Genomic DNA, 25,161 nt, shown 5'->3' with positions numbered 1-25,161 from the left:
ATTCTACCTCATGTCGTGTATATCCTGTCGTGTAATAACATTATTCTACCTCCTGTCGTGTATATTCTGTCATGTAATAACATTATTCTACCTCATGTCGTGTATATCCTGTCGTGTAATAACATTATTCTACCTCATGTCGTGTATATCCTGTCGTGTAATAACATTATTCTACCTCCTGTCGTGTATATCCTGTCGTGTAATAACATTATTCTACCGCATGTCGTGTATATTCTGTCATGTAATAACATTATTCTACCTCATGTCGTGTATATCCTGTCGTGTAATAACATTATTCTACCTCATGTCGTGTATATCCTGTCGTGTAATAACATTATTCTACCTCATGTCGTGTATATCCTGTCGTGTAATAACATTATTCTACCGCATGTCGTGTATATTCTGTCATGTAATAACATTATTCTACCTCATGTCGTGTATATCCTGTCGTGTAATAACATTATTCTACCTCATGTCGTGTATATCCTGTCGTGTAATAACATTATTCTACCTCATGTCGTGTATATCCTGTCGTGTAATAACATTATTCTACCGCATGTCGTGTATATTCTGTCATGTAATAACATTATTCTACCTCATGTCGTGTATATCCTGTCGTGTAATAACATTATTCTACCTCATGTCGTGTAATAACATTATTCTACCTCATGTCGTGTATATTCTGTCGTGTAATAACATTATTCTACCTCATGTCGTGTATATCCTGTCATGTAATAACATTATTCTACCTCATGTCGTGTATATCCTGTCGTGTAATAACATTATTCTACCTCATGTCGTGTATATCCTGTCGTGTAATAACATTATTCTACCTCATGTCGTGTATATCCTGTCGTGTAATAACATTATTCTACCTCATGTCGTGTAATAACATTATTCTACCTCATGTCGTGTATATCCTGTCGTGTAATAACATTATTCTACCTCATGTCGTGTAATAACATTATTCTACCGCATGTCGTGTATATCCTGTCGTGTAATAACATTATTCTACCTCATGTCGTGTATATCCTGTCGTGTAATAACATTATTCTACCTCATGTCGTGTATATCCTGTCGTGTAATAACATTATTCTACCTCATGTCGTGTATATCCTGTCGTGTAATAACATTATTCTACTGTTATGGAATAAATATATGTATAATGTATCTGGGACCCCAAGGAGTGAAATGTTATGGAAGAGGAACATGTATTAGAATATATTCTGGGAAAGGTAATGGAATGGATATGCAGACATTCTTTAGATAGTAGAAATTGGGGCCCTACAAGGACTTACCAGACACGAAGGAGTCTGTTTGATGTTTAATGTTTAGATGTTTAATGTTTAAATGTTTGATGTTTAATGTTCAAGGTTTGTGTATACAGCCAAGATAAGATAAGGACCAGGCACCAGATCAACAACTAAGAGATAAGAACAATGTACATTGTGACATAGATCACAAGGGAAGAAACCACAAGAATGTAAATGATTAAATGTGTGTCTGCACGTAGTCATGTGATATTTTTACTATATAAACTCTGTGTCTCTGCAAATAAAGTCAGAAGTATTTTACCTTGAGAAACGTCTCAGTGTATCTGTTGCTTCTCCGAGCTCGTCCCCCCCACCTGATTTGAACCTGCATGGAGATCAAGGCGTAACGTGACTCAAATTGCGATCACAGAAAATGGCGCCCGAACCAGGGACTTGACCAGAAGGACGGCACCCCACCTAGGGGATCTCCCGGGACTTGAATGGCGACCACCCGGACGAAGGAACGTGCAGACCACTGCTGCAGCAAGGTAAGAAGACTTAATTCTTACAAACTCTGCTCTGCACCTTCCTGTCTGGTAGGTCACCTTCCCGGTAGTACTCCTGAGGGATAGAGGGGCCACATGAGGGTATTTTTAGTGTAAAAATCTGGTCAAGTCTATATGTAATCCTACCCTCAGGATAAAGTGCCTGATCTCCATGACAGTATTTGTATGAATGTTGTAGAAACCCAGTTTTGGGTCACAAATGCATTTTAGAATAAGGAAATTGTTTTTGGAAAAAACTTCCGATAATCCGGCAAATTACCAGAAACATGTGTACATGCTTCAGGTGACTACGGGGATTATGATAGGCTAAATTTTAGCCCGGAAATCGAAAATTTTGTGCAATCTGATAATCCGGCATGTCAAAAGAACAGCTTGATTTTACGTTTGCCTTGTTATTTGGATTAGGAATATTTGTCATATTACTCTTATGGTGTGGAGGATATCTCCTTGAGTGGTGTCTCAGACGAGGAAAGTTATAAAAGGACTGTGAAAGGGAAAGATCCTCTGGCCAGAGTGGAAGAAGTATAAGAAGTATCAAGTGGATAAGTAACTGTCGAAAATAGGCAAGAAAGAAATTTGCCTATCAGGAAACTTACCCCTTGAATTACTTAGGGTGTGCCAAAAAAGGCCACCACTTACAGTCACATGAGGAACTTGGTGTTCCTATTAAGGAGTTTCGAGGGGATAAGTAACTGTCTAAAATAGGTGAGAAAGAAATTCACCTATCAGGAAAATTACCCCCTACGTAACTTAGGGTCTGCCCATAGGCGACCACTTATAACTATGGGGAACTTGGTGTTCCTATTACGAGATGAGCACCCACAAGGACTGACAGCCAAACAGGCAGTAGCAGAAAGAGAAGGTAAAAAGGCAACACAAGGAACGAATCAGTTAATGAAGGCATGTGGAATGGGAAAAGCGGGAAGATTAGATCGGGAAAAATATAGATGATATAATGAGCAGATCCTTTGTGGGATTATTGTTTAGTTGGTTGTAATTTGGCTCAGTTGGATAGTGTATACAGAGTGTACGTAGGAGATCGTAAATGTGGGACTTTCCCTAACAGCCAATAGCCATAGTGTTTGTTAGTGAAGATAAAAACTGAGAGAGAAGGGTATGAGTCCCCTCCATCATAGCAGGGCTATGGGCAACAGTCACGGCAAACGAGAGTAGGTATGGCATATGGGTGAGCAAGCACCTGTTAAAATGGTGTAAATTTATTAGGGGATTGTAAATCCAGAACCACACAGAGTCAAATGACAAAGCAGATTGGAGTAGATGGATTGTAGCATCTTTTAGAAAGCAACAAAGAGCCTACAAATGTATGTAATGTTAATACACTGAAGTAAAAGTACGAGGAGGTTGTCAGAGGAAATTCATATTTTATAAAGTAAAGTTTAAAGCAAAGGGAGCTATAGAAGTAGTAGCTGTTTTAATGTTGCAAATGACCTTATAGTAAATTCCCATATGGTATAATTTAGAATCAACTAGTGTGACAAGAGAAGGGGGAGGTGGAGAACAGCTGCTAGTGAGATAAGAAATGTAATCTTGTTCTTGAAATGAATGGACACAACATTAAATGCTGATATAGATATTTTGTATGACTTTGTGTCATTTTGTAGATTGAATCAGGAAAAGTGATAAATGTAATAATGTATAAGCAGTCCTTCACAGCCAAACCACCAGATACCTCTGTCTTATATTATGAGACCCTTGATCCTGTCATACATTCTGCACAGAGTGCAGAGTTGCTTGCCCTGATCAAGGCATGAAAACTGGCAGAGGGAAAAAGAGGAGGGCGGCTCCAAGCCGCAGATTGGGCAAAAGGTATTCTGGAGAACAAAGGGAAATTGGAAGGTAGAAAGTTGATGAAAAGTGCTTTAGAGGGATTTGCAGAAGAGGAAGTTAGGAATAAGAAATGTATTGAATGTATTAGAGAACAGGACCAGCCGACGCCCGGTAATGGCGTCCGTACCTCATGTTGAGTGTGTCCTCATTGTTGGTGGGAAACCCCCTGCGCACTGTTTCCAATGGGAGAGGCTGCCCCCCCCCCTGCCCCTGATGTGGCCACGCCCGGCCCATTCAAATCAGTATGAAATAATCACCTTGTTAATTTTGTTATTTGTAGTGTTTTTTTTTCTATTTTACAGAAGTTCCAGTCTAGTTCACTGATGAAACAACACGTAATCATAATATAGAGATGGTGGCCGTCAGATTGTACGGTTAAACATTAACGTAGATAATTTCTATACAATGGTGTGATAAATGATTGCAGATACGTATGTTGTTTTGCCGGCATTGAAAGTGTTAAGTTGTGAGAAGTTGTGAAAAGTTGTGAGAAGCTTTGAGTTTGTGACCCCCCTCCCTCCCCTCTAAAGTGTGCTGTGTTTGGGAGGAGGAGGAGGGGGGCTGACTGGGTGCAGTCTGCAGGGCTGATGAGACAAAGGGATCTCAATATGCACTGCTGAGATATATATATATATATCAGTAATGTCTACAAACCGAAATAAATTTCTTCTCTTTTGCGCAAGCGCTGTTGGTTATAAAAGTTACGATATTTATGTGTTATGATGTGATCAGATTTCATGTGTTTTGATAATTCAGATGTATTAAACTACAGATACTGTGAGACACGGGGGTTTTGAAAATGTATGTGACCCCCACCGTTATACTGTTTATTGGTTTGCAGTAATTAATGTTATCAGAGATAATATTTTCTGTTTTATTGAATAACTAACTACAATTGTTCTATTTTTGATTTCACACATGAGTTATGTCATTGTAAAGATCAAATGTTTGTCAGGAAAAAGTCATTTTTGTTTCAGGCTGTTGTACATTACAGGGGGTTAAATTAGTGTTATGTTGAGATGTAGTTTTGAACTCTGCTACATTACTCTCGCAGAGTCCACAAAGGGGGGAAGGGTGAAGGAACTGATCAGGTACAATTTTGGTTTATGTGTAAGAGACCATCCCCCTCCAGCAAAGTTACACAGGAGGCGATGTGACGTCACTCACACGAGTTTTTATGGATTTAGATGAGGGAGAAGGCAAAACAAAACTTGTCTGGACATTGTTAATTTGATGAAAAGTTTTTGGGAATGTTTTATTTTTATTTGTTTTTGTATTAATCAAGTATTTGCAGAACCTGATAAAAGTGAGATTCTCAAAGTATTTTGGATTATCAGCTGAATGAGGAGGAGTTGTGTTTGGTAGCGGCTTGTGACACCAATCCATGGAGTACCTCTACGCAATCATATACTTTGTACTGGACTGAACAAAATGGACATGACACTGCAGTTCTCACACAAAGTCATGGACCACAGCAGCGCCCGGTAGCATGTTATTCAGCTAGACTAGACCCTGTGGCCCGAGGTTCCCCATCATGTGTGAGAGCTATCATTGCTGTAAATTCAATGTTAAACAAGGCCTCAGATTTGGTCCTGGCATTTCCACCACATGATATTACTGCTATTCTAACTCAAGTACAACCTAAGCATTTGTCCACTGCAAGATATTTGAGATTAATTTGTGCTCTTCTTCTTCCTGAGCAGGTTACTTTACACCGCTGTACTACATTGAACGCAGCTACCTTACTGCCTTTGGAGCAAGGGGGAGAAGACGTAGGTAAAGTATGGTCACAATTTTTGCCTGAAACTGATGAACATGATTGTATGGCCCTTATGGACCAGGAAACAGTGGGGTTTGCACATGTAAAAGATACCCCACTCCAAAACCCAGACCTAATACTCTTTGTGGATGGTTCAAGGTATTGTGTAGAAGGATCTTTTCTTACAGGATATGCAGTAACCACCGAAGATGTAGTCCTAGAAGCAGCCTCCTTACCAGCGTCCCGCTCAGCACAAGAAGCGGAGCTTAAGGCCCTGGCAGCAGCATGCCAATATGCAGAAGGAAAGACAGCAAATATATACACTGACTCTCGATATGCTTTTGGGATTGCACACGATTATGGCCCCATATGGAGGGCAAGACAATTTTTGACCTCTGCAGGTACACCTGTAAAGAATGCAGACTTTGTAAAATACTTGATGGAGACCCTGATGTTACCCACTGAGGTAGCAGTAATAAAGATAAAAGCTCACACTACGGCCAACACACCAGAAGCAAGGGGAAATGCCCTGGCAGACGAAGCGGCAAAGCAAGCAGCACAGAAGCTACCCGTGTTAGCAGCCGTATGTCAGATAAAAGATCCAGAGGAAACAAGACCAGCTGTAAGCCCGGAACTACTGCAAAAACTTCAAGGACAAGCAACAGAAGAGGAAAAAGACAAGTGGACGGCCCAAGGAGCAACGCTACGAAAAGATGGCCTCTGGCAATGCAAGAATAAACTGTGCCTGCCTAAGACAATGTTCCCAATGATGGCCCAAATAACACATGGAGAGACACACCAGTCAAAAACGGCAATGATGGACTTGGTAAACAAGGTGTGGTATGCCCCAGGGTTTAGTGTGATGGCCAGCAGTTTTACACAAGGATGCATGATCTGTGCAACACATAATATTGGAAGAACTGTAAAAGTACCACAGAAGCACACACCCAGACCAATTTACCCATTCCAGAGACTACAGATAGACTATATTCAATTACCAAAAGTCGGTACCTATGAGTATGTGCTTGTTTGTATTGATCTCTTTTCAGGATGGCCAGAAGCTTTTCCAGTCACCAAAGCTACAGCCGTAGCCACAGCAAAGAAACTGATCAACGAGGTGGTGTGCAGATATGGAGTTCCAGAGGTGATCGAGAGCGACAGAGGAACTCATTTTACGGGTGAAATCATGAACCATGTGTTGTCAGCTCTAGGCATAAGTCAAGCCCTACATACACCATACCATCCACAAAGTAGTGGGAAGGTTGAGAGACTAAATGGGACTCTCAAATTGAAAATCCAAAAAGCAATGGTAGAAACCGGGAAACCATGGACCGAGTGTCTACCATTAGCCTTGTTCTCAGTAAGATACACGCCCACAAAAAGAACAGGTCTCAGCCCATATGAGATCTTATTTGGGTCGGCTCCCAGATTAGGATGTTATTTTCCACAGGTGCTCCAAATGCAGTATGGTAGACTAACAGATTATGTGTCAACCCTGAACAAACAATTGACCAAGGTGCATGCACAAGTTTTTGCTTCCATTCCAGATCCCGATTCAGTTGAAGGGACGCATAAGCTGGAACCGGGAGATTGGGTAGTCGTTAAGAGACACGTGAGGAAAAGTCTAGACCCAAGATTTGACGGACCGTTTCAAGTCCTACTCGTTACAAGCACCTCAGTGAAGCTCGAAGGAAAGACAAGTTGGATTCACGCCAGCCATTGCAAAAAAATTACAGTACAAACGAAAGAAGACTCTAAGGAAGATGTTTAGAATTTTTATGTGGATGTTGGGAATTCTAATCTTGAAAGAAATTGCCCCCCATACACCGTCAGAATTAACACGACCTCCTCAGGATTGTGGAAGTTTTAAAGCAGGATGGTTACAGAAGAGCAACCAAACGGAACACGGTAACTTTACGTGTGCACCTTCCCCTCCGGAAAAAGCGAACGGGAGTAGTTTTTGCACTATTGCCAATATTTCCATCTCTGCACCAGCCTTATGTAAAAATGGACCCCCAGATTCACGGATGTTGTATGTAAGAATACCCAAAGATGGTGATAATATAACTATGAAATTAAAAGGGTATCTTGATTGTTATCAGATACCAAAAGGAACATTTATGCAGGAACAGCGGCAGGTAGGGTTTCTGATGAAATATGATGCCCCAAGAAATACGGACAGATGGAGGTTCTACAATGAAACACAATACAAATATCCAAAATTGGCTGCTACTTTCTCTATTGATCAAAGTATGTTTGGACTTTGGTGCACCAATAACACCAAGATCGAAAATAGAACTACCTATGTGTTATGTGTTGAATTTTTACACGATGGCCACAAACCAAATGTTACTGAACAGAATTTAGAAAGAATACCACATACATGTAAGAATGCTGTAACCCAACAGCAGAAAGAGAATGTACACTTCAATATTTCCTTCCCTGAACCCCCCAGCTGCCATAGACAAAAAAGAGAATGGTATGACACGTTATTAGGAGGGGCAGGAACGGGATTAGGAGTATTGAATGGTATACAGTTAGAAACAGTTATGAACAAATTAAACTCAGTGGGAGACGACACATCTACTGCATTAAGGATAGGTGCCTCATGGTTACCTACTACCTTTGCCATACAACAGAGAGGGTTAGCTATAGATGAACTGTTCCTAAATGTTTTCAATGAAAATATGCTAACCGAATATAGAACATTACAGAATGTATCAACTTTTGTAAATTGGACAGTATGTACGCTTAAAACGATGTGGCAACAAGAACAGATGAATAATTTTAAGAATAAATTGTTTAGTAGTCATGTTAGGCAATGGACAGACATTCTGCCCGTAAGAGAGAGAAATGATACGTGGTTATTGTTACAGCCTGAGTATACTGAGTGTACACCTAGATGGTGTGCAGGAAGACTAATAGCATTTAATGTGAAAAATCCTACTCTATTATGCAAATTTATTGTTATGCCAATGGTAATGATTGATCCGGTGACATTATTAGGACAATATTGGATGCCAGAAATAAAAGGAACACACATAGACTCTCAAAATAAGACAAGGAATATAGATTTGTGCCAATTAACAGAGCAAGGATATGTATGTAATCAACAGTCAGGGATATATGAACCCTGTCTAATGCAGCACCAGGATAATGTATGCGCACTCACTATAATCCCAGAAGCTAACCTACAGGTTTATATTGAAGTAGGTCCACAGCATGTATGCTTAATAACTAACAATAGACAGACCCTTAGCCAGTTTAATCTCATGGGACCATTTTCAGGATGTCTATACAATGTGACGCATTTGACTTGGGGGAACCAAACTATAGTGTTCCTGCCTACTTTAGAAGAAATAATGTCCACTGTATGGGTACCTGAACCTTTGCCCTATGGAAATTTTAGTTTGCCACTGGAAGAGTTAAAACAAGTGTTACAAAAGTCTAAAGACGTAAAGAAATTGATAGCAGCCCATAATGTAACTCTAAGTAAAGTGAAAGTATTGGCTACAATAGCAGCTAAGGAAGTAATAAATTTATCGTCAGCAATAAAAGATGCCAGTGCCCATCATTGGTATGACATATTTACAGGATTTTCCCCCACTGCCACTAAGATACTGCATGTGTTATTCCAACCCTTGATATGTTTCATAATATTGTTTATATTGCTTACATGTTTCAATTGTTATGCATTTTGCAAAATAAGGGAAGCATTCAAACAGAGGCCTATACATTATGATGAAAGAGTGTTGTGAGATTACCCCACCTACATACCTGTGTGAATCAAGTGAAGAAATGGATCGAAGCCTTGCTATCAGGAGATAGAAGTAGCATTGGAATTTAGGTGTTGGTAAAATCACAAAAGGAGGGATTGTTATGGAATAAATATATGTATAATGTATCTGGGACCCCAAGGAGTGAAATGTTATGGAAGAGGAACATGTATTAGAATATATTCTGGGAAAGGTAATGGAATGGATATGCAGACATTCTTTAGATAGTAGAAATTGGGGCCCTACAAGGACTTACCAGACACGAAGGAGTCTGTTTGATGTTTAATGTTTAGATGTTTAATGTTTAAATGTTTGATGTTTAATGTTCAAGGTTTGTGTATACAGCCAAGATAAGATAAGGACCAGGCACCAGATCAACAACTAAGAGATAAGAACAATGTACATTGTGACATAGATCACAAGGGAAGAAACCACAAGAATGTAAATGATTAAATGTGTGTCTGCACGTAGTCATGTGATATTTTTACTATATAAACTCTGTGTCTCTGCAAATAAAGTCAGAAGTATTTTACCTTGAGAAACGTCTCAGTGTATCTGTTGCTTCTCCGAGCTCGTCCCCCCCACCTGATTTGAACCTGCATGGAGATCAAGGCGTAACGTGACTCAAATTGCGATCACACTACCTCATGTCGTGTATATCCTGTCGTGTAATAACATTATTCTACCGCATGTCGTGTATATTCTGTCGTGTAATAACATTATTCTACCTCATGTCGTGTATATCCTGTAGTGTAATAACATTATTCTACCTCATGTCGTGTAATAACATTATTCTACCTCATGTCGTGTATATCCTGTCGTGTAATAACATTATTCTACCTCATGTCGTGTATATCCTGTCGTGTAATAACATTATTCTACCGCATGTCGTGTATATTCTGTCATGTAATAACATTATTCTACCTCATGTCGTGTATATCCTGTCGTGTAATAACATTATTCTACCTCATGTCGGCATTGTGGATTTCTATTCCTTCTTCCTCAGCGCGGGAACGCGCCTGTGGGCGGGAAGAGATCTTCGCGCGTTCTCCGGGAGGGGCGGGTCTTGTCGCTGTGGTGACGACGATGATGACGTCGGTAAGGCGGTGTATATAATGATGAGGAGCGCGTCTATAGTTCAGTTAGGCGGTAACAGAGCGCGGTCCCGGGAGAGGAGGAGACGCGATATACCGACAGCATGGGATACGGGGTAAGAGCGGAGCCCGGCCTAACATATGAGGGGAGACGGTGATAGTGACCGGCGGGGAGCAGGAAGACGGCGGGCTGAGCTGGTCGTATGGGGGTGGTAGTAGTGTCTGGGAAGGATGATAGGGGTGATGCTTATATGGTCTAAGCCGGATGATAGTGGGTGTGCGAATTGGGCTGGATGTCTGGGGTTGTATGTGGAGATGTCGGGGCTGGATGATGGGGGTTGTATGTGGAGATGTCGGGGCTGGATGATGGGGGTTGTATGTGGAGATGTCGGGGCTGGATGATGGGGGTTGTATGTGGAGATGTCGGGGCTGGATGATGGGGGTTGTTTGTGGAGATGTCGGGGCTGGATGTTGGGGGTTGTATGTGGAGATGTCGGGGTTATTCTCGTCCTCTTATGGCGTTGTTATATTATGGGGGGTTCTCGGTGCCTCCTGCCTCTGTAGTGCTGGTGTTGGGGGTCACCTGTGCCTCCTGCCTCTGTAGTGCTGGTGTTGGGGGTCACCTGTGCCTCCTGCCTCTGTAGTGCTGGTGTTGGGGGTCACCTGTGCCTCCTGCCTCTGTGGTGTTGGGGTTCTCGGTGCCTCCTGCCTCTGTAGTGCTGGTGTTGGGGGTTCTCGGTGCCTCCTGCCTCTGTAGTGCTGGTGTTGGGGGTTCTCGGTGCCTCCTGCCTCTGTAGTGCTGGTGTTGGGTGTCACCTGTGCCTCCTGCCTCTGTAGTGCTGGTGTTGGGGGTCACCTGTGCCTCCTCCCTCTGTAGTTCTGGCGTTGGGGGTTCTCGGTGCCTCCTGCCTCTGTAGTGCTGGTGTTGGGGGTCACCTGTGCCTTCTGCCTCTAGTGCTGGTGTTGGGGGTCACCTGTGCCTTCTGCCTCTAGTGCTGGTGTTGGGGGTCACCTGTGCCTCCTGCCTCTAGTGCTGGTGTTGGGGGTCACCTGTGCCTCTAGTGCTGGTGTTGGGGGTCACCTGTGCCTCCTGCCTCTGTAGTGCTGGTGTTGGGGGTCACCTGTGCCTCCTCCCTCTGTAGTTCTGGCGTTGGGGGTTCTCGGTGCCTCCTGCCTCTGTAGTGCTGGTGTTGGGGGTCACCTGTGCCTTCTGCCTCTAGTGCTGGTGTTGGGGGTCACCTGTGCCTTCTGCCTCTAGTGCTGGTGTTGGGGGTCACCTGTGCCTCCTGCCTCTAGTGCTGGTGTTGGGTTTCACCTGTGCCTCCTGCCTCTAGTGCTGGTGTTGGGGGTCACCTGTGCCTCCTGCCTCTAGTGCTGGTGTTGGGGGTCACCTGTGCCTCTAGTGCTGGTGTTGGGGGTCACCTGTGCCTCCTGCCTCTGTAGTGCTGGTGTTGGGGGTCACCTGTGCCTCCTGCCTCTGTAGTGCTGGTGTTGGGGGTCACCTGTGCCTCCTGCCTCTAGTGCTGGTGTTGGGGGTCACCTGTGCCTCCTGCCTCTAGTGCTGGTGTTGGGGGTCACCTGTGCCTCCTGCCTCTAGTGCTGGTGTTGGGGGTCACCTGTGCCTCCTGCCTCTGTAGTGCTGGTGTTGGGGGTCACCTGTGCCTACCTCTAGTGCTGGTGTTGGGGGTCACCTGTGCCTCCTGCCTCTGGTGTTGGGGGTCACCTGTGCCTCCTGCCTCTGTAGTGCTGGTGTTGGGGGTCACCTGTGCCTCCTGCCTCTGTAGTTCTGGTGTTGGGGGTTCTCGGTGCCTCCTGCCTCTGTAGTGCTGGTGTTGGGGGTCACCTGTTCCTCCTGCCTCTGTAGTGCTGGTGTTGGGGGTTCTCGGTGCCTCCTGCCTCTGTAGTGCTGGTGTTGGGGGGGTCACCTGTGCCTCCTGCCTCTGTAGTGCTGGTGTTGGGGGTTCTCGGTGCCTCCTGCCTCTGTGGTGGTTGTGTTGGGGTCACCTGTGCCTCCTGCCTCTGTAGTGCTTGTGTTGGGGTTCTCGGTGCCTCTAGTGTCGGGGTCCCCTGTGCTGGGTGGCAGTGCCGTTGTCTCCCCCATTGAGTGTCCCTCAGGATTGTGGGTAGAGCCCTCTCCATTGCCGTGTATTCCTGGCCGTGGGCGAGGGGGTTGTGCTGGCGGCAGAGATGCCAGGGCCGGGCGTGTGCCAGTTACTAAACTCCTTTCACTTGTGAATTAGTGTTGGCGCCTCGGCAGCTCTTGCCCCTGGCAGCGGTGGGGCCACGTGTGCCTGCAGGCCGGTCAGGAGGGGGCACTTCAGGCCGGTCATACGGGAGAATCCTGTTCTGGACGGGTTAATGGCTCTGCAGCTGCTTTACCTGTTATCTGGGGGGGGGGGGGATGGGATCTAGACACTTGTGCTGTCAGTCCCTCTGGTGGGTGGCATCCTCCTGGTATGCCCGTTAAGATGAGGGGCTGTGCTGACCTTGTGGTGTCATTGCCATGTTACATGGTGGAGGTGTGAGGAGCGGTGGCCTCGTGCCTCCTCCTGGTGATGTCTACATGTTGTACTATGGCGGATCCTCTGTGCCAGGCTGTAGTGGCATCACGAGGGTCACTATGGGGGTTATGCTTCATAAGGGGGTAGTGTCATGTGGGGCTAACCCCCGAGAAACAGGAGGTCCGGTGTCCTGACAGAACTTTAATCCAGGATCTGTTCCTGCCCTCCCCTCTGTGCTGTGCCCCCCCTCACTGCCTCCCCTCTGTGCTGTGCCCCCTCACTGCCTCCCCTCTGTGCTGTGCCCCCTCACTGCCTCCCCTCTGTGCTGTGCCCCCTCACTGCCTCCCCTCTGTGCTGTGCCCCCCTCACTGCCTCCCCTCTGTGCTGTGCCCCCCTCACTGCCTCCCCTCTGTGCTGTGCCCCCCTCACTGCCTCCCCTCTGTGCTGTGCCCCCCTCACTGCCTCCCCTCTGTGCTGTGCCCCCCTCACTGCCTCCCCTCTGTGCTGTGCCCCCCTCACTGCCTCCCCTCTGTGCTGTGCCCCCCTCACTGCCTCCCTTCTGTGCTGTGCCCCCCTCCTCACTGCCTCCCCTCTGTGCTGTGCCCCCCTCCTCACTGCCTCCCCTCTGTGCTGTGCCCCCCTCCTCACTGCCTCCCCTCTGTGCTGTGCCCCCCTCCTCACTGCCTCCCCTCTGTGCTGTGCCCCCCTCCTCACTGCCTCCCCTCTGTGCTGTGCCCCCCTCCTCACTGCCGCCCCTCTGTGCTGTGCCCCCTCCTCACTGCCTCCCCTCTGTGCTGTGCCCCCTCCTCACTGCCTCCCCTCTGTGCTGTACCCCCCTCCTCACTGCCTCCCCTCTGTGCTGTGCCCCCCTCCTCACTGCCTCCCCTCTGTGCTGTGCCCCCCTCCTCACTGCCTCCCCTCTGTGCTGTGCCCCCCTCCTCACTGCCTCCCCTCTGTGCTGTGCCCCCCTCCTCACTGCCTCCCCTCTGTGCTGTGCCCCCCTCCTCACTGCCTCCCCTCTGTGCTGTGCCCCCCCTCCTCACTGCCTCCCATCTGTGCTGTGCCCCCCCTCCTCACTGCCTCCCATCTGTGCTGTGCCCCCCCTCCTCACTGCCTCCCATCTGTGCTGTGCCCCCCTCCTCACTGCCTCCCATCTGTGCTGTGCCCCCCTCCTCACTGCCTCCCATCTGTGCTGTGCCCCCCTCCTCACTGCCTCCCATCTGTGCTGTGCCCCCCTCCTCACTGCCTCCCATCTGTGCTGTGCCCCCCTCCTCACTGCCTCCCATCTGTGCTGTGCCCCCCTCCTCACTGCCTCCCATCTGTGCTGTGCCCCTCTCCTCACTGCCTCCCCTCTGTGCTGTGCCCCCCTCCTCACTGCCTCCCCTCTGTGCTGTGCCCCCCTCCTCACTGCCTCCCCTCTGTGCTGTGCCCCCCTCCTCACTGCCTCCCCTCTGTGCTGTGCCCCCCTCCTCACTGCCTCCCCTCTGTGCTGTGCCCCCCTCCTCACTGCCTCCCCTCTGTGCTGTGCCCCCCTCCTCACTGCCTCCCCTCTGTGCTGTGCCCCCCTCCTCACTGCCTCCCCTCTGCGCTGCGCCCCCCTCCTCACTGCCTCCCCTCTGCGCTGCGCCCCCCTCCTCACTGCCTCCCCTCTGCGCTGCGCCCCCTCCTCACTGCCTCCCCTCTGCGCTGCGCCCCCTCCTCACTGCCTCCCCTCTGCGCTGCGCCCCCTCCTCACTGCCTCCCCTCTGCGCTGCGCCCCCTCCTCACTGCCTCCCCTCTGCGCTGCGCCCCCCTCCTCACTGCCTCCCGCCGCTGTGCTGCGTCCCCCTCCTCACTGCCTCCCGCCGCTGTGCTGCCAGGGTAAACTGCCTGCAGCCCCACAGCTACCAAGTCACATGATGGACCAGCAATGCAGGCACTAAAGGAGGGGGTCCTTTAGTGCCTTCATTGCTGGTCCATCATGTGACTTGGTAGCTGTGGGGCTGCAGGCAGTTTACCCTGGCAGTGTGGTGGGCTCTGTATTGTGGGGACCCTCCATGGTACCTGGACACTTACTGCTGCACAAGTGTGGGGGATGGGGCGCTCTGCAGGCTCAGTGCTATAAAGGGTTAATGGCGGAGGTTGTGAAATGCTCTGCTAGGTGTGCGCTGTTCCCAGGGTGTGATCCTGGCACGGCTCCTGAGGCTGCGGGCAGGCCTGGCACCCCTTCTATATGTCCTTGGGCTCCGGCACTCAACAGTCGATGCCTCGGGGCATGAGAGCGGTGTAATAATCCCCACCCCCCCTGAGGTTCCCCTGTATTCCCCCCTGAGGTGCCAGCGTTCTTCCATTGCTAGGAGCGCCAACTTTTCCAGACTCCTGAATGGCAAAGACCCTGGGGGAATGTTCTCTATACAGGTGTGGGGGGCTGTGGGTGATCCTCATTCAGGGCAGCAGCGGGCACATACACCTGAGGCATCTGCGGGCACAAGGCCTCCCTTTGTCTTGTGGGGAGTCTGGTGCCAGTGAACACTTTGTTCTTGTGACGTTGCTGCTGAGATTATCGGATTACAGAACGCGGAGCACACCCCCCCCCCCCCCCCACCAGTGATGTGCAGGTGCTTGTCTTGGGTCTGATTACAGGCCGTGCAGCACCCTTGTTGGTCCCCCACCCCCCTTGCCCGCTGGGTGATGTGCAGGTACTTGTCCTCGCTCTGATTTCAGCTCTGGGCGGGTGCAGTGGGGTGAGGCTCGTCTGTTACAGGGCTGGCACTGTCTTCACATCATGTTTGGGGTGTCATCTCCCTGTGACCTTGGACAAGGTCGTTGTTGGCGTCGGCACCTCGGGGCATTGTTGGGGAGTTGTGTTCCTGTTTTGATAGTTGGGTTGGCAGCGCGGGTAACGTGCCGGGCAGAGCACAGGTCTGGTACCAGGGCCCTCCTGTTCTTGGGGTTCAGGCCTGTAAGATTTACTGAGTCCTCAATAAGTTGTGTTGAAATCTCTTAACTTTCCAGCCCCCCAGTATTCGTCTCTTCACCCCCTACAGGCCAATATCGGCCCATCGCCAGCACAATTGCTGTATTAACTATCACTCCCATCATCCCTGACCCCAGCAGCTCACAATCAAATCCTATTGCTAATGTAGTGTAAGCGGGCGGGAGGCGAGACTTTTACAGCCCGGGGGTCTGCCATAAATGGCCAGGATGGGAATACGGCCCATCGTATAGTGGTGGACTGGCTTGTGTGCGCAGACCCGAATGCCCGTCTCCATCACTGTACATACAGCAGATCACTCCTATCATCCCTGTCCTCAGTATGGGGGGGTCTGTATGTGATGACCCTTCTGCCCGTCTCCTCCATCACTGTACATACAGCAGATCACTCCTATCATCCCTGTCCTCAGTATGGGGGGGTCTGTATGTGATGACCCTTCGCCCGTCTTCTCCATCACTGTACATACAGCAGATCACTCCTATCATCCCTGTCCTCAGTATGGGGGGGTCTGTATGTGATGACCCTTCTGCCCGTCTCCTCCATCACTGTACATACAGCAGATCACTCCTATCATCCCTGTCCTCAGTATGGGGGGGGTCTGTATGTGATGACCCTTCGCCCGTCTTGTCCACCATCACTGTACATACAGCAGATCACTCCTATCATCCCTGTCCTCAGTATGGGGGGGTCTGTATGTGATAACCCTTCGCCCGTCTTGTCCACCATCACTGTACATACAGCAGATCACTCCTATCATCCCTGTCCTCAGTATGGGGGGGTCTGTATGTGATGACCCTTCGCCCGTCTCCTCTATCACTGTACATACAGCAGATCACTCCTATCATCCCTGTCCTCAGTAGGGGGCAGGGGCCTCTCAATCACTGGTCAGGGAAGATGGGAGTGATACTCTGTATGTAGCCCTGTCCTTGTGGGGGGCTGGGGCATCATGTGACCATACGGGGTGTTTATGGGGGTGCGGTGAGGCTCAGTCCTCGGTGTCCCGGCAGTCATGAAGGGGTTACTACCCTCATTATCTGCTGGCGTCTCCAGTGTCGGGAGCCCTGGTGGGAGCAGTCATGGAAACAGTGGCTGCAAATTACGGAAACTGCCCTCCCCGTCCTGTGACTGCTGCATTGTGCAAGGGGGGGGGGGTGTTAACCCTGTCATGGCTGACTCCTAGTTCTGCTGCACATGGTGGGGGTGATTAATTATGAGCGCCGCTGCTCGCCCTCCTTCCTGTGCCGCCCCTTCTCTCCGGTATCGGGTTTGTTTTTATCTATAGCGCATTGTTCCTGCAGCACGTGATTGCGCTGGGGAGCGGACGAGGTTCGTCAGCGACATTAACCCTGTGCTGGCTGGTTATAATGTGGCAGTGACGGCACATTCCGCACATACTGGAGGGTCCTGAGCGATTGCCAGGGAGTTGCTATAGAAACTGGTGCAGAGCTGGCAGAGACTGTAATGCTTGTGGCTGCCGGCCGGCTCCCTGCTCTGCTGTTTCTTGTCACCTAGTAAATGGGCAGCGCCAGGCGAGGTGACACATAGCAGCGTGGTGGGGTCTGACAGGGAAGAATCGGCGGCTCGTTCCTTCTGTTGGCGCTGCTCATAGACGTTTGTTTTCCTACAGCAGCAGGTTCCTGTGAGTCACTTACACTTTGTGTTGTCTCCCTGCAGGCCGGACGTGACAAGTATGAGCCCGCAGCCACTTCTGAACATGGCGGCAAGAAGAAGGGCAAGAGTAAAGGTAAAGGGAAGGAACGGGATATGGATGAGCTCAAGAAGGAAGTGTCTCTGGTAAGTAAGGAGCCGGGACCCCATAATGTGTGGGAGACGGCTGTGATTCTAAGCGTGTTTATAAGCTGCAGTCCCATGTAACAGGATCTAAACTGACCCCTCACCCTCATCTCCTCACAGGACGACCACAAGATGACCATGGATGAGCTGCACCGCAAGTATGGGACAGATCTGGCCCGGGTGAGCTGACTGCTGGTGTGGTGCTTCCTCTGCGCTGTCACCCGTGTGTCTGGTTGTATCATACAGGGATACTTTTCTGTTTCAGGGACTTACAACAGCCCGGGCAGCTGAAATCCTGGCACGAGATGGTCCGAATGCCCTGACCCCTCCCCCCACCACTCCAGAATGGGTGAAGTTCTGCCGCCAGCTGTTCGGGGGGTTCTCCATGCTGCTGTGGATCGGGGCCCTTCTCTGCTTCCTGGCGTATGGTATTCTGGCCGGGACGGAGGAGGAGCCACAGAACGATAATGTGAGGAGCGGCGCCAGCTTCACGCTGATCTCTGGTGTTATGTTCTCCCTGTAACCTCCTCTTCTCCCTCCGTAGCTCTACCTCGGTGTTGTCCTGTCCGCTGTCGTCATCATCACTGGCTGCTTCTCTTACTACCAAGAGGCCAAGAGCTCAAAAATCATGGAGTCCTTCAAGAACATGGTGCCCCAGGTGCGTTCCTCACAGGACTGGCGGCGGTGCTGCTGAGCGTGTTATATCTCACTGGACTGGCGGCGGTGCTGCTGAGCGTGTTATATCTCACTGGACTGGCGGCGGCGCTGCTGAGCGTGTTATATCTCACAGGACTGGCGGCGGCGCTGCTGAGCGTGTTATATCTCACCGGACTGGCGGCGGCGCTGCTGAGCGTGTTATATCTCACAGGACTGGCGGCGGCGCTGCTGAGCGTCTTATATCTCACAGGACTGGCGGCGGCGCTGCTGAGCGTGTTATATCTCACAGGACTGGCGGCGGCGCTGCTGAGCGTGTTATATCTCACAGGACTGGCGGCGGCGCTGCTGAGCGTGTTATATCTCACAGGACTGGCGGCGGCGCTGCTGAGCGTGTTATATCTCACAGGACTGGCGGCGGCGCTGCTGAGCGTGTTATATCTCACAGGACTGGCGGCGGCGCTGCTGAGCGTGTTATATCTCACAGGACTGGCGGCGGCGCTGCTGAGCGTGTTATATCTCACAGGACTGGCGGCGGTGCTGCTGAGCGTGTTATATCTCACAGGACTGGCGGCGGCGCTGCTGAGCGTGTTATATCTCACATTGATCTTACAGTCTGACTTGTCCGTCTTCGCCCTCAGCAAGCCCTGGTGGTCCGCAGTGGTGAGAAGCTCTGCATCAACGCAGAAGAGGTTGTCCAGGGAGACCTTGTAGAAGTGAAGGGTGGTGACCGGATCCCGGCTGATCTCCGTGTCATCTCTGCCCAAGGCTGTAAGGTGAGCTGCACACACCGGATCTCCTGCCTCGCTTCTCTGGTGTCAGCCGCTTTATACTGTCTCTTCTGCCAATAGGTGGACAATTCTTCCCTGACTGGCGAGTCCGAGCCACAGACCAGATCTCCTGACTTTACCAACGAGAACCCCCTGGAGACCCGGAACATCGCCTTCTTCTCCACTAACTGCGTTGAAGGTGAGCTGCCGTGAGAGGTAACAGGTTTTTGGGTGTTTCTTGTGTGTAAATTTGCAGGCTCTGAGTCGTCTCCATTCCCTCTTAACAGGAACCGCTCGCGGTATCGTCATTAACACCGGTGACCGCACCGTCATGGGACGTATCGCGACCCTGGCTTCTGGTCTGGATGGCGGCCGCACCCCCATCGCTGTGGAGATTGAGCACTTCATCCATATCATCACCGGCGTGGCCGTCTTCCTGGGCGTCAGCTTCTTTATCCTGTCGCTCATCTTGCAGTACAGTTGGCTGGAGGCCGTCATCTTCCTCATCGGTATCATTGTGGCCAATGTGCCTGAAGGTCTCCTGGCCACGGTCACTGTAAGTCGTCTGAGCCGGGGGGGGGGGGGGTGGTTATTAACGTGACCCCCTCTTTGGCAGTTAATTGATAGCGATGCTCCCGTTTATAGGTCTGCCTTACACTCACTGCTAAGAGGATGGCTCGCAAGAACTGCCTAGTGAAGAACTTGGAAGCTGTGGAAACCCTGGGATCCACCTCCACGATCTGCTCCGACAAGACCGGGACCCTCACCCAGAACCGCATGACGGTGGCACACATGTGGTTTGATAACCAGATTCATGAAGCGGACACCACAGAGAATCAGAGCGGTAGGATCTGCTGTCCTCGGGGTGATGGACGGTGCAGGTTGTGGGGTTCTCATCACTGATGCCCCTTTTATTTATTTCCCCTCAGGTGCCTCGTTTGATAAAAGCTCCCACACCTGGACGGCACTCTCTCGCGTTGCTGCTTTGTGTAACCGCGCCGTGTTCCAGGCCGGTCAGGAGAACACTCCTATTCTGAAGGTGAGCCTCTCTCTGGCCGATTCCTGTTGCGTTGTTCTGGAACGTTCTCCGGCGGGCGTCTCACTCTCGTTCTGTTGTAGAGAGACGTTGCTGGAGATGCCTCTGAATCTGCTCTGCTGAAGTGTATGGAGCTCTGCTGCGGCTCGGTGAGGGACATGAGGGAAAAGAATCCCAAAGTAGCCGAGATCCCCTTCAACTCCACCAACAAATACCAGGTGAGTGGCGGGGACGGTGAAGTCCTATGATAAGTCCTCGGTGTGGTCATACATGCTGCTGCGTTGTCAGGCGTCCTGAGGCCGGGATTAGACCACGTCTGATTCCTCTCCGCGCGGCTGGATAAAGGGTGGGGAGGGCCGGAGGTGTCGAGCTGAGTCTGTCAAGTCTGCTTAAAATAAACCTGTAATCTTAAGTGGGAGCTGGAGCTGCAACGTGCCGCGTAGCTGAGCTCACAGACCCCGTGTATGGACAGCCGATACTGGAGGAGCGGACTATGGAGTCACTGGCGGTCAGTGTGGCTGCACGGTGACACGTTATCCTCCTGATCCGCCAACCACAACATAGACAAATCCCTTAAATAGGGCCCTATATGTTGTGGGTTCCCCTATATAGCTGAGTGGCCGTGCAGTCATGTAGGGCTCTGGACCCCCAGCCGCGTGGTGCGTCTTACTTACATCTCCCTGCGTGGTGCCTTAATCTCATTAGGCCGCTTTCCCCTGAACCTCCAGTAATAAGCCGCTTGCTGTGGATTTACTGCGCTGAATTTGGACATTCCTCAGGGCTTATCCCATCCGGTGATCTGTGTCCTCAGAACGTAGAGGGCTCAATCTGTGTGACCCCAAGACTTAGGTTGTCTCTGATCCCTCCCGGTCTCTCTCCACAGCTGTCCATACACCAGAATGGCAACCCATCAGAGTCCCGTTATCTGCTGGTCATGAAGGGCGCCCCCGAGAGGATCCTGGACCGCTGCACCACTATCCTGGTGCAAGGCAAAGAGCAGCCGCTGGACGAGGAGCTGAAGGACGCCTTCCAGAACGCTTACCTGGAGCTGGGTGGTCTGGGGGAGCGCGTGCTAGGTGAGACCTCCGGCATCCGTCAGCTGGCAGGCCGGGTCATGTGACTTGCGGGCAGACCTCTCATTCCACGCCTTCTCCCTGCAGGGTTTTGCCACTTGCCTCTCAATGATGACCAGTTCCCTGAAGGCTTCAATTTTGATACGGAAGAAGTGAATTTCCCAACAGAGGGCCTGTGCTTCGTCGGCCTCATCTCAATGATCGACCCTCCCCGTGCCGCGGTGCCTGATGCAGTTGGTAAATGCAGAAGTGCCGGCATCAAGGTGGGCATCCTTGTCTAGTGTGGACCCCGCTGTAGACGTATGAAACCCTGTCTGAGTTTACCTTCCATTCTGCTGTCTGGCAGGTCATCATGGTCACCGGTGACCACCCCATCACTGCCAAGGCTATTGCCAAGGGCGTGGGTATCATCTCTGAGGGCAACGAGACGGTGGAAGACATCGCAGCCAGACTCAACATCCCAGTCAACCAGGTGAACCCCAGGTATGTAGAGCGGGATGCCTGTTATTACATAGACCCCCCCCCCCCCCTCCTGTCAGCACCAGGTGAACCCCAGGTATGTAGAGCGGGATGCCTGTTATTACATAGACCCCCCCTCCTGTCAGCACCAGGTGAACCCCAGGTATGTAGAGCGGGATGCCTGTTATTACATAGACCCCCCCCCCCCCCCCTGTCAGCATGAAGTACTCAGCTCTGCTACTCTCCCCCTGTCAGGGACGCCAAGGCTTGTGTAATCCACGGCTCCGACCTGAAGGACATGTCCCCGGAGCAGATCGACGACATCCTCCGCTACCACACAGAGATTGTCTTTGCCAGGACGTCCCCCCAGCAGAAGCTCATCATTGTGGAGGGCTGTCAGAGACAGGTGGGTGATGAGTTCTCCCCTCCGTACAGTCCTGGGGGTAACATGGCCATGACTAATCCTGACTTCATCCGTCCTGCAGGGGGCGATCGTGGCGGTGACTGGAGATGGTGTGAACGACTCCCCGGCTCTGAAGAAGGCGGACATTGGTATTGCTATGGGCATTGCTGGTTCTGATGTCTCCAAACAGGCCGCGGACATGATTCTGCTGGACGATAACTTTGCTTCTATTGTGACCGGTGTGGAGGAAGGTGAGCGCCTCGTCCCCTCCTCCGTCTGTGCCGCTGCTGCCCCTGGCGCCTCGTCCCCTCCTCCGTCTGTGCCGCTGCTGCCCCTGGCGCCTCGTCTCCTCCTCCGTCTGTGTCCCTGGTGCCTCGTCTCCTCCGCCGACTGTGCCGCTGCTGCCCCTGACCCCCTCACTCCTCCTTTACCTTTTTTTCCAGGTCGTCTGATTTTCGATAACCTGAAGAAATCCATCGCCTACACCCTGACCAGTAACATCCCTGAGATCACACCTTTCCTCATCTTCATCATCGCCAACATCCCCCTGCCCCTGGGAACAGTCACCATTCTCTGTATCGATCTGGGTACCGACATGGTACGTTCCTGGAACTCTCAGTATTAGGGGGGGGGGGATGATAAATGATTGGGGGGATCACTTATCTAATCCTCCTGTTGTCAGGTTCCCGCCATCTCCCTGGCTTATGAACAAGCAGAAAGTGACATCATGAAACGTCAGCCCAGAAACCCCAAAACAGACAAGTTGGTGAACGAGCGTCTGATCAGCATGGCGTACGGGCAGATCGGTGAGTGCGGTCACGGGTTCCTCTTACTGGTCTCCTGTTCCAGGCGGTGTCTGGTTCCTCCATCTTAGTGTCGGTTTTCAGCTCTCGTCTCCTCTCAGGTATGATCCAGGCCCTCGGTGGCTTCTTCACCTACTTCGTCATCTTGGCAGAGAACGGCTTCCTTCCCTGGACGCTGCTCGGCATCAGAGTGTCCTGGGATGACCGCTGGGTGAACGATGTGGAGGACAGCTACGGGCAGCAGTGGGTGAGTGTCCAGTATGTGTTACCTGAGGAGCCGGCGGCTGCTGCTCTCCTGCCAGATCCTTATCCTCTTCCTTTCCCCCGACAGACATACGAACAAAGGAAGATTGTGGAGTTCACCTGTCACACCTCGTTCTTCGTCAGTATTGTCATAGTGCAGTGGGCCGACCTGATCATCTGCAAGACCAGGAGGAACTCTGTGTTCCAGCAGGGCATGAAGTGAGTGCAGCCTGGGGTGTTCAGTGTGAGGGAGGGCCGGTGTGTGGAGCCGGGCGGGGGCATTGCCGGTGTGGAGCCGTGTTGGGGGGGGCATGGCCGGTGTGTGGAGCCGTGTTGGGGGGGGGGCATGGCGCACGGTGTGTGGAGCCGGCCAGGTGTAACTAGACTGTCTTCTCTATAGGAACAAGATCCTGATATTCGGGCTGTTTGAGGAGACCGCGCTGGCTGCCTTCCTGTCATATTGCCCGGGCATGGACATCGCGCTGCGCATGTACCCACTGAAGTAAGTGCCCGTCTGATTATCCGCCGTCGTGTTCTGGTGCGCAGCGTCTAATCACCGCTCGTCTCTTTCAGGCCCACATGGTGGTTTTGTGCCTTCCCGTACTCGCTGCTGATCTTCATATATGATGAAATCCGGAAACTGATAATCAGACGCAGCCCTGGTGGTGAGTATCTTGTGTTCTCTGTTATCTGCCCCTCCTAACAGGTTTCTGCACGGCGTAGATCTTGCGTTGTAGTGACCGGGATTTATGAAGTTGTTTGTTTTCCTCTATCGCTGTCTTCTCGTAGTTGCTGACTTGTCTGTCTTTTTTTCCAGGCTGGGTGGAGAAGGAAACGTATTACTAGCCGCGCGGTTTGTCCTGACATTTCACCCCTCCCTCCCCCTCCGCCTGCCTGCACCCCCTCGTCCCCTGTGTGCACCCGTCCGGCCTGTTTCCTGTGGAAGAAGATGCGTTTTGCGAGGGGCGCAGAGTCGCTGTGCGTCCTGGTCAGAGTTCTCATTGTGCCTTCTCTGGTTTAGTTTTGTAAGGGAGCCGGTCCACAGATGTTTTATATAATATATATATCTGCATTTTTACAAATAAAGGTGGGTCTCAGAGGTCTCTGCCGTGTCCTTGTCTGATGAATCTCTTGTCATCGTGCGTCGTCCTAGAACACGGAGTGACCTGTAAATCCTAATTCACACACACCCTGTAACATGGCAAATCCTAATTCACACACACCCTGTAACATGGCATTCATCGCTGGGGGGGGGTGGTAAGAGGCTCCGTGTAGGGTGACACATCGAGGTCTCGTGCTGGACAATGGGATTCTGTTCAGCGTTGTGTGATTCCTGTGGGGGGGGGGGCACATAGTTCTGCTCACAAGACCGTGGGGGGGGGGGGGGGGGGGTAGGTTGCTGGTGCTTGGGTCTGAAATCTGTTATGGGGGGGTATATAGAGTACAGTGGTGGTGATACATCATGTGGGGGGGGTTACATTTCTAGGTGTAGCTGGTGGTTGTGCCCTGACTGATTTGTGTAGCGGAGGATTGGATACATTGTAACAAACTCAGCTATGAGAGCAGGGCTTAGTCAGGCTCCATTTTTCACTGCTGGCTCTAGAGGTTTTTTTATTGAAAGAGGCTGTCGCCAGATTATAAGTGTCCTGTCTCCTACATGATGTGATCAGTGCTGTAATGTAGATAACAGTGGTCCTAGTAATAAAGAGGCTGTCACCAGATTATAAGTGTCCTGTCTCCTACATAATGTGATCGGTGCTGTAATGTAGATAACAGTGGTCCTAGTAATAAAGAGGCTGTCACCAGATTATAAGTGCCCTGTCTCCTACATAATTTGATCGGCGCTGTAATGTAAATAACCGTGATTTTTTTAAAAATGATCATTTTTGAGCAAGTTATGAGCAATTTTAGATTAGTTCCTTAAAGACCAACTGGATGTGTTTTCTTACTATCGTCGGCCTCATACACTTCTTTACAACACCCACTTGGTCAAAAGTAAAAACTCGCCCAGTTGTCTATTGAGAAACTAAATCTAAAATTGCTCATAACTTGCTCAAAAATTGTTTTTCAAAATAAAAACCACTGCACTGATCATATGTAGGAGACAGGACACTTATAATGTGGTGACAGCCTCTATTACTAGGACCACTGTTCT

The 25,161-nt window shown here is 50.4% G+C and overlaps 1 protein-coding gene across 2 annotated transcripts; it reads left to right on the top strand.

Annotated features, from left to right (window-relative positions):
• Positions 1 to 10,304: 10,304 nt before the first annotated feature.
• On the top strand, positions 10,305 to 24,109 carry LOC142743720 (sodium/potassium-transporting ATPase subunit alpha-1-like). Of its 2 annotated transcripts, XM_075854740.1 has the most exons (23): positions 10,305 to 10,412; positions 17,446 to 17,565; positions 17,686 to 17,745; positions 17,831 to 18,034; positions 18,110 to 18,223; positions 18,861 to 18,995; positions 19,071 to 19,188; positions 19,277 to 19,545; positions 19,635 to 19,833; positions 19,919 to 20,028; positions 20,109 to 20,243; positions 20,909 to 21,101; positions 21,186 to 21,361; positions 21,445 to 21,581; positions 21,813 to 21,963; positions 22,043 to 22,211; positions 22,404 to 22,558; positions 22,643 to 22,766; positions 22,865 to 23,010; positions 23,095 to 23,225; positions 23,407 to 23,508; positions 23,580 to 23,671; positions 23,824 to 24,109. In XM_075854740.1, exons 1-23 carry the CDS (start codon positions 10,401 to 10,403, stop codon positions 23,850 to 23,852), a joined length of 3,081 nt encoding a protein of 1,026 aa, XP_075710855.1. In that variant the 5' UTR covers positions 10,305 to 10,400; the 3' UTR covers positions 23,853 to 24,109. The 2 variants fall into 2 exon arrangements, with proteins under 2 accessions (XP_075710855.1, XP_075710856.1); XM_075854741.1 differs by lacking the exons at positions 10,305 to 10,412; positions 17,446 to 17,565; positions 17,686 to 17,745; ... (9 more) ...; positions 21,186 to 21,361; positions 21,445 to 21,581 and adding an exon at positions 21,710 to 21,720.
• Positions 24,110 to 25,161: the final 1,052 nt, after the last annotated feature.

This window comes from Rhinoderma darwinii, chromosome 2, assembly GCF_050947455.1.
Source record: "Rhinoderma darwinii isolate aRhiDar2 chromosome 2, aRhiDar2.hap1, whole genome shotgun sequence".
In the NCBI taxonomy this organism is placed as follows: Eukaryota; Metazoa; Chordata; class Amphibia; order Anura; family Rhinodermatidae; genus Rhinoderma; species Rhinoderma darwinii.
Note: the sequence above shows the minus strand (reverse complement) of the source record. Positions and strands in the feature narration are given on the sequence as shown.